The 18,673-nt window shown below is 39.5% G+C and overlaps 1 protein-coding gene across 1 annotated transcript in view; it reads left to right on the top strand.

Annotated features, from left to right (window-relative positions):
- The window catches only part of DTWD2 (DTW domain containing 2), a 74,096-nt gene extending 56,760 nt beyond the window's left edge, over window positions 1-17,336 (top strand). Inside the window, exons 5-6 of the mRNA XM_033084959.1 lie at window positions 11,278-11,406; window positions 13,513-17,336. Of these exons, the coding sequence (XP_032940850.1) occupies window positions 11,278-11,406; window positions 13,513-13,683 (300 nt within the window). The 3' untranslated portion in view covers window positions 13,684-17,336. The remainder of the gene's footprint in view (window positions 1-11,277; window positions 11,407-13,512) is intronic.
- Window positions 17,337-18,673: the final 1,337 nt, after the last annotated feature.

The following is an 18,673-nucleotide window of genomic DNA, read 5'->3' as shown; positions in this document are numbered from 1 at the left end:
TCTTTTTCCCTTCTTGTACTTGTGGATATTCATAGAAGAAACAAAGGGAATTATACATGTCCGTTGGGGTCGGTAGTGGGGCCTATACTGTTCAACTGTGACAGAGACAGTGGCATCAAGAGCACCCTCAGCAGGCTCCCTGATGACACCACGATGTTTGGGGCAGGGACATGCCAGAGGGAAGGGATGCCAACCCGAGGGACCTTGGACAGGCTTGAAAAGTAAACTTAACTCTGTGAACTTCATGAAGTGCAAAGTCCTACACCTGGGTGTCACGATCCCCTCAACCTGAGCAGGAGTCGTGATGGTTTGTTTGACCCCAGGGTGCAAAAGACAAACAGCAGGAGACTAAAGTTCATCCAGTAGCAAGCAGCAATGCAGTTTGTTGTGTGCCAGCAAACTGGCATAGAGGGGAGAGACAGAGATAAAGGAAACCAATTAAAAAGGGGAGAGGGGGGAGAGAGAGAGAGGGAGGGGTAGGGAATAGCTACCAACAGATGGGACGACGTCCTCATGGTCTTCAGCCAATAGACGCGTCTTCTGTCCGTGGGGAGGAGATCTCAAAAGTCTCTTCACAAAGTCATCTTTTTATAGGCCTTTGCCAAGGCGAGTGGCCTCTGGCCAAAAGGTGGGAAGATTTATGGACTATTGTGTGCGGAGACCATTGCTCCAAGAAACAGTTGTGGGACAGAACACTACAGCCAGTAACCTGTTCGAGAGCAGTGCACCATGGCAAGCAGCAAGCAGTGGCTAGCGCACCTGTACACAGTCCCTTGGCAAGCATCCACCTTGGCCAGGCCAGAAACTCCTCTCCAGAGCGAATGGTGGGGTCCTGGGTTTTCAGTCTCTGATGATGGTTGTGAGGCAGATCAGGGAATCTTCAGACCGACCCTTACACTGGGTCACAGCAATTCCAGTCACACCCACACAGGTTGGGCAGAGAACTGACTGAGAGCAGCCCAGTGGGGCAAGACTTGGGGATGGTTGATGGAAAACTTCACATGAACCAGCAGTGTGTACTCATAGCCCACAGAGCCAACCATGTCCTTGGCTGCCCCAAAAGCAGCGTGGCCAGCAGGGTGAGGGAGGGGATTCTGTCCCTCTGCCCTGCTCTGGTGAGACCGCACTGCAGGGCTGTGTTCAGCTCTGGGCTCCCCAGCAGAAGAAGGACATGGACCTGTTGGAGCAAGTCCAGAGCAGGGTCATGGAGTCAATAAAGGGACTGGAGCACGTCCCCTGCAAAGCCAGGCTGAGACAGCTGGGGCTGTTCAGCCTGGAGAAGGGAAGGTTGTGTGGAGATCTCATGGCAACCTTGCAGGATCTGAAGGGGGCTGTAGGGAAGCTGGAGAGGGATTCTTCATCAGGACCTGCAATGACAGGACAAGGAGTATTGGGTACAAACTGAAAGAGAGGAGATTAAGGTTAGATATTAGGAATAAATTTTTACTGTGACAGTGGTAATACAGTGTAACAGGTTGACTAAGAAGGTTATGGTTGTCCCAAGGCTGGAACCTCAAGGCCAGTTTGGATGAGGCCTTGAAATACCTGGTCTAGAGAGAGGTGTCATTTCCCATCACAGGGTTGTTTGGGACTACACAAACATTAAGGTCCCTTCTACCTTAACATGAATGAATCCTTAACATTCCATGATTCTGTAGTTAAGAATTCAAAGTATTCAGATGGACATAAGAATATGAAGTAATTTTCAGAAACATTGTTTACTTTGCTGATATTTCTAAACTACTGAATTTTGCAGGTGTTTCAGCTGCCTTATTTAACAATCAAAAGAGAAGACTATTTAATTTGAATTTGCTAGAAGTGGCAAGTGCTAATCTGTTGAATTCTCTTGACATCCTTGAAAACATGTCAAAATTTTGAATTCTTATAAAAACTGGAATATGGGATCCCTGGTAAACACACTTCAGAAACTGTTGCATAAACAGAAAAAATAGGGCCTGTTGTCATTAGTTTTTTAGAAGAAATTATGTTCTAAGGAGGTCACTGAAAACTATTTTGTGCTATTGATTAGACTTTGATTTCATGGTGCGTTTAAGAGAGAAGTATGTAGCCTAAGGAATGATTAGGTAATTGCTGGACTTTCTCAAAACAATCTGTGTACATTGTAGTAAGGTACAAGCTTGACTTACGAGGTTTTCCAGCAAGGAAAATTGTGCTTTGGAACCCAAATTTCCCTTTAATTTTGTATACAATCATATGTCAAGATGTTCAATACAGATGTGTAGATTGGATTACAGATATGTTTGGAAAACTGAGATATCTATTTTGGTTGCTATTTTTCAACTTTAATATGTATTAAGCTTGCAGTTCTTGCAGTTATTTAATAAATAGAAGTTTCATGTTTATGGATAAAATTTATCGTGAGATAAGTTATGAAGTGTGAAATTTGCTATGTAAGAAGCTTGTCTTCTCCAGATAAATTATACTATTAGTAATGCTTTTTGTTTGCAGTGGAGTTTTTCACTTACCACATTTTTTACATGTAAAAAATGTTATGTTACCATGTGTGATCATAAAACGTTTGTGGTTTTTTTCTGATTTTCTTTTTAAAGGCATTATTTCTTTTTAATGTTCATTGCTTCCTTACCTAGCCCAACAAATTTGGCTGAAGCATTGCAGAAGCACTCTAAAAGCTCAGTTTGCAAGGGTGGTGTGGATAAAGTGCATATATATGTGTTTGAGGGGTTTTAGTTGTTCAATTTTTTTCTTTCCTTTTGCTTTGTTTTGTTTGGGGCTTTTTGGGGGGATTTTTTAAAAATTATTTTGTGATGTAAGATTTTCTGTCTGTGAAGGATACACTACTTTGGCAACTTATTTTTTTGTCAATTCACGTCTAAGAGTGAAAGCAAGTAGAGAAGTATTCTGTACAATCTAAATTATACTTATTGAAAAAAATGTTTTAAAAGAAAGCTCAGAATATCTGGAAACACTTAAACCTATTTTTTTTTTACTGAATGCACTTACGGCATCTTCAAATATTTTTCTATGTGCCAAATTACAGGCTACTTACTTTATTTTGAACTTGTTTATATGGAAAAGAAATATAATGGAATACCAGAAGTGATTTTTGAAGAAAGAGTTGTTTGACATAGTCATGGAACAAAGAGACATTTGTAGGATTATATTCAGATCATGAGCATTCGGTCATTCTCCTAAATTTCTTCTGGATTGTTTGTCACGTAGCTGCCCACAGCAATGAAATATAGTTTTTAAATTGTTTTGGTTTGTCCTGGTTTAGGGCAAATTTGGGAAGAAACCTCTGAATGGGGTCCCTTTAGGAAACAGATTCAAGCAGTCCCTCCTCCAACTGGTTTGGGGAAATATTTCCTCTGAGAGAAGTGGAAAAAATCTGTTTATTTAACAGCAAAACACTTCCTAGCACAAAAATGAGGAATAGTAAACAACAAAACCTCTCGTCGCTCTGACGAGATGACAAATTCGGAAGAGTCCCTTCTGTGGGTGCAGCCCGGCTCACTCAGGCTGTTCTCAGCCCCTCCGGCGCTGGGAAATGCCGCGGCCCAGGCCAGGCCCAGTGGGCCACAGGTGTGAGATCCCAGGGCTCTTCTGGGTTTTCAGTCCAGAGCAGGTTCAAACAGTTCCAAGAAAAAGGGGTGAAAAACCACAGTCCAGGGAGCTTCTTTGCCTCAGCTAACCCAAACTAACCAAGAGCAAAGGAGAGCTCTCTCCTGCTGTCCACTGCAGACAGCACAGTCTGTGTGAAGGATGCAGGGGAGCGAGTGCAGTCTCTGATAACAAACTCTGCACCTCTTCTCTCCCCCTTCGCTCTTGGAACAAGTCTTAAAGCTTCAAACCTCAATATTCGACACCAACAGAACAGACGACTGGGGTTACAAGCATCATAAAGTCACTCCAAGACATAGTTCCAGAAGCAAAGAGCATTCTTGAAAGCACATAGTGGTTTAATGCATTTTCATACATGAGCAGCATACTTGATGAAAGAAAATGTGGGCACTATTCTTAGGCATGTGTGGTTTGTAAGAGCTTAAGAAAGCTTCTGGTTTTGACCTGTAAAAGAGCTAATTGGTAACTCTGAATTCACATTCTTCTGCAAAGGCTGAATAGAGTGTTTGTCAGGCAAATCTGCATACAGCCACAGAACGGAACCAATTACATTTCTTTTACAAACAGGATATTATGTATTTACCATGGTTTCCAACACAACAGCAGTGAGATGTCCTGAGGCCGGTTGTAGTGATACAACTCGGGAGTCTAACCATGAATGGCCTGAGAAAAGGCCTTTGTAGGATAACTGATAAGAAATTGTGAAAAGATGATGGGAAATTGTGAAAGACAATGTGCTAAATATGTTGTCATTTCCTAAAAGTCACAATATAACCGGTGAATTATTTATTAATTTTACATAGATAAACCTAAATATTCAATGAAAAGACATGTTAAGGGTTGAAAGGTACCTTAAACGTGCCCTGTCGAGGGTGGGGTTACCTCCCACTAGACCAGGTATCTCAAGGCATTAACCAAACTGGCCTTGAGGCTCCAGGCTTGAGGCATCCAAAACCTCCCTGACCAATATCTCACCCCGTTAAGTATCTCACCTTGTTCTGGTATCTTTCCACTGTCACAGTAAAAATTTATTCCTAATAGCTAACCTTAATCTCCTCTATTTCAGTCTGTACCCAATACTCCTTGTCCTGTCACTGCAGGTCCTGATGAAGAATCCCTCTCCAGCTTCCCTACAGCCCCCTTCAGATCCTGCAAGGTTGCCATGAGATCTCCACACAACCTTCCCTTCTCCAGGCTGAACAGCCCCAGCTGTCTCAACCTGGCTTTGCAGGGGATGTGCTCCAGTCCCTTTATTGACTCCATGACCCTGCTCTGGACTTGCTCCAACAGGTCCATGTCCTTCTTCTGCTGGGGAGCCCAGAGCTGAACGCAGCCCTGCAGTGGGGTCTCACCAGAGCAGAGCAGAGCAGAGCAGAGCAGAGCAGAGCAGAGCAGAGCAGAGCAGAGGGACAGAATCCCCTCCCTCACCCTGCTGGCCACGCTGCTTTTGGGGCAGCCAAGGACATGGTTGGCTCTGTGAGCTGTGAGCACAGACTGCTGGCTCATGTGGAGTTTTCCATTAACCATCCCGAAGTCTTGCCCCACTGGGCTGCTCTCAGTCAGTTCTCTGCCCAGTCTGTGTGGGTGTGACTGGAATTGCTGTGACCCAGGCATAGGACTCTGTACTTGTTCATTGTTCAACTTATTGAAGTTTACACAGTCCCACTTTTCAAGGTTCTTCTGGCTGGCATCCCTTCCCTCTGGCATGTCCCTGCCCCACACAGCCTGGTGTCATCAGGGAGCTTGCTGAGGGTGCTCTTGATGCCTCTGTCCCTGTCACCAACAAACGTGTTGAGCAGTATCAGTCCCAGTATCAGTCCTAGCACCGACCATGGGGGACACCACTGGCCACAGCTCTCCATGTGGACAAGGAGCTCTTTACCACAGCTCTTTCCATACCATCCAGGCACTTTTTATCCACCAAGTGGTCCATCTGGCAAATCCACATCTCTCCAATTTAGAGACAAGGATATAATGTGAACCACAGTCCAAAGCTTTGCCTGAGTACAGGTAGACAATTGCTCTGCCCTTATCCACCAGTGCTGTAGCTCCATCACAGAAGGTAGGATTTCCTGTCTGTAAAGCCATGCTGGTTCCTTCCAATCACCTCTTTGTTTTCAAAGTGCCTTAGCACGGTTTCCTGGAGAATCTGCTTCATAAGCTTGCCTGGCAGAGAGATGGGACTTCTCTGTAGATTCCTAGATCTTTTGCTTTCCATTTTTTTCAGAAAGGGTATTATGTTTCCTTTTTTCCAGTCATCAGAGTCTTTAAAGTCGTGCCCTCATGGACCTAGGGTTTTGTGACAGGCATTTACTTTTTCAGGCTGTCCATTTGTGACAGTTGCATGGCAGTTATTCCCTCCAGTATTTTAGAAAGAGAGTGCTCTTAAGATGTCACTTTAAATTAAAGACAAGGTTTTGAACAAGATAATTTATTTATATTCTTGATTTAAATTTCAGTCTCATGCTGAGACTAAATTTACTTAGCCTGTCTTCTCTGGCACAAAGGTAATTTTACTTAACTGCATGAGATTTCTGTAAGTACAGAGAACTGTCTTGGCTTACAAGTAAAAAGTGCTTGTGCAAACTGGCTACTGAGTAAAGGATCTTCCCATGCCTGTCACCCATCTTCTGTCTGGTTGTTTTTGCAGTAGTTTCCAGAGAATGTTCTTACTGCCTTAAGCACCTTAAAAGCAATTTTTTCTTAGCTTCTAGAAGGATGAGCAAGATAGCAGGATGTAGTTATACTCTTTCTGAGATTTTTTTGGTGCCTTTTAAGTTAGTTTAAATAAATGGCTAATTTTTTTTCTGAAAGGTATTTATTAAAGAAGTAGAACATGACCAGTAACTAGTGCTTATGTTAAGCAGGAGGACAGATGGTACTTTCTTCCTTCGTTCTTGAAAAGTTAAGCAAATTAATACCCAAGCTGACATTCAGATTTTCAAAGGATACTATCAACATAAAGAGGAAGTGATTTTAAGTAATAAGTCTTTTATAGAAGTTGCAGAAAAATATATTATACCTCTGCCTGTTTTGAGATGCCTGTAGTGTTATTGCAGAAAACAGAACAGGCAAGAATTGTTTTGTGTGCCCTGTCAGACAGATATACTAAGTTTTTTGGAATTCTTGGTGATGCATTATTTTGTATAATGTTGGTTTCTGTTTGGAGACTAAAGCTGGTAAGAATACAGCTGGTAAGAGTAATGATGAAGAAATCAGCATAGAAAAGGTAGAAAGATATTAAGGCGAGAAACTGAGGAGAGCACTTAGAGCTTTCTGCTAGACTTAGAATTCTATTATTTAAAATAAAAGCAGAAATCAGTTTCTTTACTGACTTAAATTTTTAAAATTTTAAACAGCAGGCCTTTGATCCCATCAATTCAACAATTTTCCTTCCGTTGACTTTGAACAGCTGAACAAGATCAGCTGGGTCTTCAGTTGCCTGGAGCATGTCCAAGAAAGGCTCAGGAAGAAAAACTCTGCCCCAAGAAACACTGAAGGGTCACAATTTTTACTGTGGTTCAAATCCTTTGTAAATGGTCAAAGGCTGTAGCATTTGCTAAGGGAATGGTGCATTGGCAGATAAGCCAGTGTTAAGTTAGTGTAACAGTTTGTGAAAATTGCTGAAATTCAGGCTTTTGGAAACAGGAGTCTTTAGTTACTGATAGCTATGAAACTTTATTTTATGTGTTGCTTCATACTTCTGATGGCTTGGAAATGAAGTCCCCAAACTCCTTCACACTTACAGAGAATAGATAAACTAATTTCAGTGTCTTGGCTGAATTCCAGTGAGTAATTGCATTCAGTTTATCTAAATTTCTCTCTAGTTTGAGTTGGTTGATATAGTTTCCATCTTCTTTATTACGTTATTTTTGTAAGCAGTATTAAACTGGCTGCTGTTTTTTCAACTATTCATTTCTGTATTTTGTTAGAAACTGATATTATTGCAAAGTGCATTGATTTGCAAATTACTTTGAAACCAAAATTATTTTATTGTGGTATCTATCATTTTATGGAGAAGTGCTTCTAAAGCATCATAATTGTTGGGTTGAAATGTACTTAAAGAGAGTATTTGTGTTTACTCATTCTGAGATTTTGAAGTCTGGTGTAAGAGGTAGACAGTGTGATTTTGTTTAACTGTACATGAACATTTCTGTAAATCTGAACAGCTGGATTTGAGGTACACAGGTGACAGATAAAGAATTAATCCACAAAGGTAATGCAGAAAGTTGGATGAGATTGTTGCAATGCGCTATCTGAAATTACTAACTGTGCAAAAGGCAATGCAAGTTTAGACCACTAGGTGAAAAATGAAAGAAGTAATATTCCTAAGCAGTCAAGTCTGAGGGCAAGTAAATATTTCATATATCTAGGCATTTTTTTACCAAGAAGATTTCTTCCTGTTTCTGAAGTTTATTAATTATACTATTTTGTTTTGGTTTATGTATTGTTTCTGCTTTGTTTTGCCATTCAATTTACGCTCTTAGTGAGTAGAGTATTGTGTGTTTTATTGGTTCAGTAGATGTACTTAACTTTCAGATGGCAACTTTGGCGAGTCTGTCCAATTTGCAGTAGACAAAGACTACCCTGACTGTATTTCAGGTGACCAGGGATCATTTATTTAGATTCTGTGCTGCTTTAAAGAGTAGGATAAAATTCATGCTGAAAGAAGTCTAAGAGACAAACTGTAGCTGTCAGTTGTCTTGATCAAGTACAGTAATTTCATGAATACAAGCCGCACTGTTTTGACCAAAATTTTGCTCCCATACTGGAAATGCGGCTAATACTCAGGAGCGGCCAATATGTGAATAATTTTCTGACATTTTCAACCCCGGGAGTACAAACCGAGTCAGTGCAAACTGCAAAGTCGAGCTCCTGCCAGTAAAACCCTGCATTTACGCGGTTGTTACAAATTGGTTACTCTGTTGCACGGTGGGTGGAGCTACTCTGTGCTGGCAGCACAGGGGGTGGGGAAGGCAGGGGCTCTCTCCTGCTGGCGCTGCGGCTCAGGGGAAAGCGGGGGCTCTCTCCTACTGGCCCCATGGCTCGAGGGGAGGCAGGGGCTCTCTCCTGCTGACCCTGCACCTTGCGGGGGCTCCCGTCCCCGCGTGCCGCCGCCGCAGGAGCGGGGCGGCTCCATCCCCGCCTCCCACCACCGCTGCGGGTGCCGGTGGGCTCTGTGCCCCTCCTGCCACCACGGGACCAGGGCGAGTGATCCCAGAGGCAGAGACGGCCGGCCCCAAGCGGCCCCGCCGAGCAGCAGCGTCGAGCTGGGCCACCCAGCCCTGTCGGCAGCCCCGAGCCCTCATGGCTCGAGTCGAGCCAGTAAACCCCGCCCTGCTGCGATTCTGTTACTATTTGGCAACTTCGTTGCACGCGGGTCCTCGCTGCGAACAGAACGGCTTATACTTAGGTGCGGCTTATTTATGGACAAAAAACGAAATGTTTGCCAACACCCGGCAATGCGGCTTATACTCAGTGCGGCTTGTATTCATGAAATTACTGTATTCTTCCTCTGATCTCCACCACTCTCTATGCTATTTTAATTTTATCCCAGGGAATACGTAATTTTTCAGAAAAATGGATGGGGACACTTGTTTCCATCCTTTCTCTTTCTTTTCACAAAAGGAGAAACTGTTGCTGCTGCTGTGGGTATTAATACTAGAAAGTTGCCCTTTTGTGCATTGTCAGTAGAGAGCTGCAGTTACACAGGTTTTGGCTTTTCTTTATAGAAGTTGTCATGCAATCGTTGATAAATTTTCTTTGTTTGGAATGTTGATTATTTCAAATGCTTTTCAGCATGAGGCCCAAGGAATGAAGACTAGAAACCAGCAGACTGACCTGTTCCCTACTTCTAGAAAAAAAAGCCTTAAGGCCCTGTCCAAGGAGAGGGAAGCCAGTGGGCCTGTAGGTGCTCCACCAGATGGTTTCCGCCTAAAAACTGGAGATGGGGCCGTGGAGAGATACTCCATGAAGAACGTAGCTGTCAGCTGTTGAAAAAAAGTGAATATATGTCTGCTTTGCTGCTCAGAACACATGGAGAAGTGGTGGAGAAGTGATAGGCTGAGTTTACCCTGTTTTTGCTACCTATTTAGGAGTTTCTAAGCAGAGACCATAAGCTTCTTCCAGCATAGATTTCTGTATACTTCAAATAACTAGGCTTCCCATTATGTTGTGATGAAGATCTCTACATGGTCACAAAGAGAAGGTATAAAATTAAAAAAAAAGCTTGAGGAGTAACAAATGAAAATGATATCCTTTTTTTCTATTCATTACATACACTGATGGCTAAATTCTACATTTTTTTTCTTCTAAGTAATTTTATTCTCTTCTGCTTTTTCTATACCAAATTGAAGAAGATAGTTGAGAAAGGCTTCGTTTTTCTGTATTTTACCATTTTTGAGTAAATTGAGCTTTTATAGCTAACTTGCTTGTCCTTTCCAGAATGCCTTTTGCTGTTTTCTTGTTACCTTTTTTTTTTTTAAATGTCATTATTTTTAATTTTCATTAAATTGGGATAGATAAGTCAGTGGAATTTCATTTTACTCATGTATATTTCTTCATCACTCTAGAGTTTGCCTTTCATTAATGAGACACCTTGAACTTTAAAGAATGGGTAATTGCATGTAAGAGAGATGAAGGAAAATGAAATATTTCAAATAAAAGGAAAAATGAAGAAAGTGAAGGAGGGAAGTATTGAATAAAGTGAAGAATTGTGAAAGACTTCTGGCAGGCAAAATGGGAACAGTATTAGGGTCATGGGGATTGCTCACTCATTTTTTCAAGAAGAAGAAAAATAAAAAGCAATTGATGGGATGAATTTTTAAAAAAAAGAAAATTAACTTGCTCTTTTATAATGATTTGTCTGGTTTTTTTTGTACTACACTACAATGTTTTTGGAAAAAGAACTGAGAATTTTCATTGCTGAAACATTATTTGTTTTGAAAATTACATTTTAGATATATGTGGAGATGGAAATCTTAATCTAAATTTTCACACAGAGTCATGTAGTGTAAATGCTGTGTTGTTTCAACCACTGTTTAAAAACCTCATAAAAGCTTTTGGAGCTGTTGGCTAAATTAAATTTTCTTAAAAACTGTTAATTTGCAAGATAGTGTAAAGTGTTTATCACTTGAGGCAGAGCCAGTAAATTATTTTCAGACATGATTTTGTCAAGCAGATAGTTCTAATCAGTGACCTAATACATTGTATGAATAAATACAGTTTCTAGAAGTCTTACACTTAGAACTTTAACAAATAATATTTTGCCAGGCTATAAAGTGTTAATGACTATATGGCCATTGTACCTTGCATGAGATTGTGTGTGTGTTTAAAATGTTCAATTTTAAAAAGCATAAGTGAATAATTCTATTTTTGTCATAGCATATCTGTTACAACTGAAATCAGTTGCTAAAATTTAACTCAGTCTTTCTCTAACAAAAAATTGTATTTCCTTTGCATGTTCGTACAGTAACAAATATATAGATTTTGTTTGTGATGGTCACTCGTGTGTATTACACTGAACAGTAGCGTATCGTTGGCTACTGGGAGACAAAGCAGCAAAAAGGGAAGAAGGCAAGTGAACACAGTCAGAAAGGGGATGTGTTTTACTTGATGTAGAGAATAGGTATCTTGTTTGCTATTCTGCTTACTTTACTAGAATTTGCTATTTTTCAGGTGCAGCTAAAACCCAGTATTTCAAGTCAATATGTAATTCGTACACAACCAACAAACACCTGTCTGTCTACTCTTGAATGTGCAGCTGTTGCTCTTTCCATCTTGGAAAAAAATAAGAGTATACAAGAGGTATGTAAATTTAAATGTCTGAGTTTTTCCTTCATGAATCATAGAGGGGCAGCGAAGGTACTAAACTATTAATTTAAAACTTGACAGTTAAAATCTTAATGACATTTGTAATAGTTTTGTTGCATAGCTAACTATAACAAGAATGCAGCAATGGATACCACTTTTCATTTATTCACTCCAGAGTGTTCAGATTACAGTGACTCTTTCATGTTGCGCTCCGAAAGTGAACACAACAAAGTGGTGTTTAACTCTAAAAAACCTAATTCATTTTGTGACAGGAGATAAGTGCATGGAAAGAAGTAAATTGTTTTCTCCATAAGCTAGACAGCAGAGATGGTCTGAATACCCCCTCACACTATCTTGAAGATTAAATGCTTTTTAAAGCCAGGTCCCATTATCTCTTGCACTCGTTAGCTATGGAATGTAACCCACTGGGTTATGTATGCTTACCAGCCAGCTCACAACTCTTACATGTCACTGGAGGAATTTGGGGCTTAATAGTTCTTGAGTTTAAGTTTATCCCAGGTCAGAGTTTCCTAATTGGACATTAGCCTTTCCTTGTAAATTGTGATCCCACTAGTCCATGATGGAGGAGGTAATTAAGAAAATGTCCTTCTTAATCTTTTGTTGCTGACATTAGTAATATCAATTTAATAAGCCCTCTGAAAAACACAAGTACTTTTACACCACAGAGCCAAGTCTGCAATTCAATTGCATGCCCAGAATGCAATGAATGATCTGTGAAAAGAGATTTAAAGCTCATCCACGCTCATCCATGTACCCACTACAGGCTAGTTATCACCCTGGGGTGTTCGTACTGCTCTCCATCAGCTAGTTAATATTTTTATACCTGCTAAAAAGGTACCCAGGTCAAAAATTGCTCCTGGAGCTGGCATAATATATAGTATGCTACCTCTGTGTCTGCCTCTGTGATACTAGACTCACCTTAATATTAAATAACTTGGATTTAAACTCAGACTTGGACAAAATGTGTGGACAAGAAAATATGGCTCAGAAATTTGAACTCCAAGTAAAGATAGTTTTCAAGAAACTTCTGTATATATGTGGAGTTTTATATTTACCTTTTTCGTTGTTATACTAGGACAACATATTTGTCCTTCACTAGGACTTCTGTCTTACAGTGAATGTTTAGTTAATGTCTACAGTTATCAGTCCTATATTCTGATTCACCTCTGTCACTGAGAATTGGCCCAGACTACTTTTAAAAGACAAAATTGATGTTTTCTCTAAGCATTGCAGTAGCCAAGAGCTACATCCATACATTTTTTATACCATCTTTGGACTGAGTGCTATTTCTAGCATATAAGATGGCGAGCCAAATTTGAGAGCCATGGGAATTAAAAATGTGCACTTGGTTTGATACCCTATATATCACTTGATTTTCCTGTGTGCTCTTAAGAGTCATATTTTTCTCAGTAGAATCTCAGCTTCTGCTGGCTGCAGTTACATATGTGATTACTTTGCACATCTGCACATGGGGCCCCATGGCTCAGTTAGACAACCAGAAAATGAAGAGTCTACAGTTAGGAACCACTTGAGATAAATTTGTTTTGTGCAGCTACATTAATCCTACACAGTACCTCTGGGCAGAAGCATGGACACAGTTGAGTCTCCAGGATAGCAGTCCAGCTTCCTTGAGTCCCTCCTCTGTTTCTAAAACCCTGCCTCAAGGGATTTTTGTGCAAGCACAAACAGCTTAGTTATTGTGACTTATTTTATTGCAGTTTGTTGACCAAGCCATATTAATTGATTGTAGTCCATTACTAAGATCAAGTCAAAGCCATAACTTACAATAATGTGGCTGGGGCTGAACTCAGGATTGAGTGGTTCCAAGGAAGGAGTGAGGGATGACACCATGGAAGTGGTGTATGAGTGCTCTGCCTGTCTTTTCGGTACATCTTCTATTCAGCTGTGCCCTTTGTGTCTGCAAAGGTTATATTTTATCAACATTTATGATCCAAATTGTATTTTATTAGCATTTTTAAGTAGTCATTGAATAAAAAAACCTGTAATAATTGATGTCTCTAAAATACCTTACTAAAAGCTTGGGGTTTCTTTGCCCCTGACCCCTTCATGTTTCTGCAGACTATACTCCATCCGCTTCAAGCTTTATGCTCTTTCCAACTTCAACATGGAGCCCAGATCCATCACAGCAAGGAGCATCTTCTCAAAAATGGCTTATATGACAAGCCCATGCCAAAGAATAAACGCAAACTCAGAAGAATGGAGCTTCTGGTGAATAATGTTAAAATATAAGAAAACTGTACTGACTGTACAGTGGGATTTATTTGCACCTAGCAAATGAATATGAATTTGGATTTGATCCAAACAGTTGACTCTACTGTAATAAAACAACTTTTTTAGGGCCTTCTTAGGCAAGAGTTTATCTACCAATGTGACAAACAGTAATGGACAAGCTTTTTCATTTATGCAGTAAGCCAGGTGCCTTTGTTCAGATGATGAAGGAGCGTTCTCATTTCCTGTAGAGAAGAGGAAGAAAACTGAACATAATTTAGACTTATGTTATCACTTGGGTGTCAGATATGATTCTCAGTATGACTGGATGAATTTATTTTGGAGAGGCTTTTATCAGTACAAAGAGACAAGAAATACGAATATGGATGTGATGGAATGCTAAGGCTTCAGCAGTTAGAATTATGTTGAATTTCTACTGAGCTTTTTAGCTCCAGTATCTAATTACAATAGGCTTTCAAACCATAATTCCTTATATTCTTTAGTTCAGATGAGCATAAGGCATGTTATTTGGACAGTTCTTTCTAACTTCAAGATTTTTATTTCTTTTATTATTAGAACTCCTTTTTGTAAATTTACAGTATTTTACACAACGCAGTTGGGTTTAGTTTCTCTCAGACTTAATTTTTAAATTAAGTCTGGATATGGTTTTATACAAAACTGAACAATATTGACTTACAAAAAGAAAAGTAGAAAAAGTGATTTTTGGAATTATAACTCAGGTGCTTTGCTTTTACTTGAGCAAAAACTAGTCTTCTGCAGATGGTAAGATCTCGTGGATATAAATACATCATGCTCATACTCTGACATACAACAATTATGCTACTGAAGGAATTAAACAAACCCAGTGTAAACTGCTCTGTAAGAAGTCTGATGCAATGACAAATGATTATGTCTGGTTAAAACTAACTAACATAATTATAGATCCTCTAGACTTCATGTGTTTAGTTTTTCACTTCTAACAGTGATAAAGCTGTACTTCTTTCTAATGGGAATTGCTAGAAGCAGAAGAATTGGTATTTTTACAGGCTTTCTGAAATAATATTTTATGATCTGGGGGGAAAAGTAAAGTGAAATAAAGGTTCTGGTAATCATTTCTTCTACATAAATGCCTCCTGCATTTAAGAGATTAAAATGCTTAATGTTTGTCTTTCCTGTCACTTCCACTCTAGGTAACAACATGAAGCTAATTGGGTACTAATAAGGCTTAGAAAAAGATATTTTGTCCTTAATTTATGATCTGTAAGACAAGAAGCTAGAGAAGCAGGGTGGGGGCAGGGTGAGGGGATGTGTAAGCACAACTAACCAATATTTTACTGAAAGCTTCTCTGCAATTAATAAGAGAGGTCAAAATTAGGTCAGAGATTAGCTAAGAAGTTTTGGTTAAGCCTGAGCTAATAGTGACCTTTTGTTTAGGCATGGATAAACATATAATTTGTCTGGCTATACTAGCAAAGCTTATATAACCTTTTTTCTTCTCCCGGTCTAGATAAATCCAGTATCTGTCACTAAATTCAACAAAGCTGAATTAGTTTTGACAAATCTGAAGCAAACCAGTCTCATATGATTAATGATAGTGTAGATGCACTTTTTGTTCACATTGGAACAGAGAAAGGGCATGTTTATTCCTGTAGCAGACCAATCTCCAGGCTAACTTGGAGTCTGAAGTTGCAATCTTGTGCAATTTGTGTGCATAGCCTTGTGTGTGATGCTGTGTCCAGTTCCGGGGTTTATATGGCTCCTGCTGGGCTGGTAATCTTCCTTCCCTGTGCCCAGGCATATGGTCAATAATTTCTTGAGGAAACATGGGTATCAATTGAACTTCATTGTTAATGTCGTATTTATATATATGGATTCACATTTAATGTTAAATATGTTAATTTAATTTACCTTACTTTAAATTCATCTCAAGCAGCGTGTATCTTTTGACCTACATTGTGAAGTTTGTTTTCCTAGGCAGAAGATTAAGTGTGTCTTTACATAATATGTGAGTTTATATTATAGAGAACAGAAAGAAATTTGTATTACAGCCTGGGATTCATAACCATCTGCAAAATGCCTTAGAATTACTGGATCAGAGAAATAGTTGCCTTAATTGAGTTATAATCCTACATTAAATACTCTTGTGCGTGCAATCTGTGCAGAGTTTTAATGTTTTTCAGCTGAGGACAAATTCTGCACAGCTTACTATAAGCACGTTTTTAGCTTTGTTGATTCTTCTTGTTCTTCTAATTTTACTCCTGTGGATAACAGGATTTTGTAGGATCTCATGCTGGATGCATGGAAGCCTTTTAATTGCTAATTTCCTCTGTTGTGCAATACTAGATCAATCAATATGCAACAGTTACTAAAGAAATTAGAAACAATGCATTGCAAACCTCCAGGCATTTTACTTTTTTGATTTTTTTGTATATCCCAGCTCAGCTATAATGTAGTGAACATTTAGGTGCAGCATAGCAGCCACATGAAGTACAGTTTCAGATTTGTTTGAAGCTATCAAACACAAAACACAATACGTTTTAAGTGGAACTTGCATGATTTTAAAAATATGCACAGTGTAAGAGGAGGAATTTGGAAAGTTTACTTTCAGGTATTTTGGATTCAGAATTTGCCGATAAATGCATTACCTCAAAGAAATGAATACTCTGGAGTCCAAACTCTCTTGACAGAAGCTGTGTGTGATGAAGTAGCACTCTTTGGAAGCAATTTCATTAGAATGAATTTAATTCACAATTTTACTTTGTTGTAATGGTAAATCCGTTTCATTTTTCCCTTACCAAAAGATTAATGAGTGAAACCCACCAGTCTAACAAGATATTGATTAAGAAGGAAAGAATCTGTTTGCTTCCTTTGTCCTTGTCCACTTTGTACTTCCAAATATTGCAACCAAAATGAAATCTGCCTTCTGTGTGCCCCAGTGTCATGTGTTGGGAAACAGGTAGTGTGAATAGCAGGCTTCTGAACATATGCAAATATTTTTCAAGAATTGTTAATTCACCATATTTTCATAGTCTGTTGGACTAAGTTTGTGAAAAAAAGACACAGATGGAAATGTATTAAAATAAGAACACAAACTACCCTTTTGTTTAGAAAGCTTTCATATTTAAGAGATACTCAGGATAAACATAAATGTATTTTTCTTCAAGATTCTACTTTTGTTGCCTCATAACTCCGTACTACCAATAAATTACTCTTTTATTAGTTTTACTTGAGATAAAAAGGAAACTTTTCAACTGACTTCAAAAGAGGCAAAAATTATTTTAAGACTAAGGGTTTTCCTCTCAACTGCTACATTACATAAAAAATTGCTTATTCTGCATTATTTTCTCAACTTCCCTTCTTGTTTTGAAATTTAATTAAAAACTGGACTTTTAAAAAGAGATAGTGATTTGTGCTTTTCACTTGATGTTTGTGTGTTTTATGTCTATACACATGAATGCGTGTAAATTATATATTTGTTTCTGCCTCAAAGCAATAAAATATCTAATTTACTGTGGTATGTTCCACTGGATCTCTACAGAACTGAATTTGTTCACATGTGCTGATAGTAAAAATCCTAGTCCTTTTTTGTGTCTTTTTAACACCATTCAATCAATGGAGAGATGTGATTTTGTGTATGCTATTGAAGAAAAAGAATTCCTTTGTTTTCCTTTGAACCCTGCGTGAAGACTAAATTACTGTGGCAATTTCTCAAGCATTTCAGTTTCAGAGCTCTTTTCTCTCTTTCTGCAGTGGTAGCTGACTCCTGTTTGGTTTCACACAAACATGCCCATCTTCCCACACTGAAACACCACACAAGTGCTGCATCTCCAGCTCCATGCCCTAGTAGGTGCTATGAGATAACCATTTTGTATTGCACCCACAGTTTCTCCTTCCCCAGATTGCTATAACCAAGTTAAAAAACAAAATAAAATGAAATAGAAACAACATAACTGTTTTTGTTCTTATGCAGCCATTTCTTACCTCCCTTCTACAAAACTTACACTTTAGGGACTTTCATGTTGTCTTGGTTACGAGGTTTGTTCCTTGTGTTCCAATTCATAATCCTTCCAGAGTCCCAGCTCTGAGAGCTGCTGCTTTTGTCTAAAAAGGGACAGATAACAGAGGAAAATAAAGAGAAGAGTCTGTGTTTTAAGTAGGATAAGAGACTATTGTGATTTAACCTGAGCCAGCAGCCAAGCCCCAGGCAGCCACTTGTTCGATCCCCTACCAGCAGGATCAGGAAGAGAACAGGAAGGGTAAAAGTAAGAAAACTCATGGATTGAGGTAAAGACAGTCAAATAGGGAAAGCAAAAGTCATGCACAATAGCAAAGCAATATAAAGAGCTAATTCACTGCTTCCCGTGGCAGGCAGGTGTTCAGTCACCTCCAGGAGAGCAGGGCCCCCATCACGTGTAACAGTGACATGGCAAGATAAATGCCATCACTCTGAACATCCCTCTCTTCCTTGTTCCAGTAGCTTTATGTGTCGAGCAGGATGCCATGTGGCCTGGAATATCCCTTTGCCCAGTTGGGGTCACCTGTCCCAGCTGTGTCTCCTGCCAGCCTCCCAGGCACCCCCAACTTCCTCACCAGTGTAGCAGCATGAACAGCAGCAATGGCCTTGCCTCTGTGTAAGCCCTGCTCAGCAATAATAAAAACATCTCTGTATTACTAACCCTGTGTTCAGCACAAATCCAAAACAGGCTGTTATTCGTCACTGTGAAGAAAATTAACTCTTTCACAGCCAAAACAAATACTAGGTAAAAGTTGTTTCTGTTGCTACGGTATGTCTGCTATAAGGCTTGTTACTTGTCGTTGTGGCTTGGTGTTCCACATATCAGGACTGCCTTGTTTATGAAGTATATCCTAGGTTAGCTGCATTGGTTTAGTGGTTTAACATTTACTAAAAATTTCTTTGAATCCCACTGTAAATCCTAAAAGATGCTAATTACTTTCATGTGTGAGAAGGTGCTTCTATCATTAAGCAGAATTGCTGAACCTATGGGATGAT

This window comes from Catharus ustulatus, chromosome Z, assembly GCF_009819885.2.
Source record: "Catharus ustulatus isolate bCatUst1 chromosome Z, bCatUst1.pri.v2, whole genome shotgun sequence".
Lineage (NCBI taxonomy): Eukaryota > Metazoa > Chordata > Aves > Passeriformes > Turdidae > Catharus > Catharus ustulatus.
The sequence above is the reverse complement of the archived record's forward strand: the minus strand, read 5'-3'. Positions and strand labels throughout refer to the sequence as shown.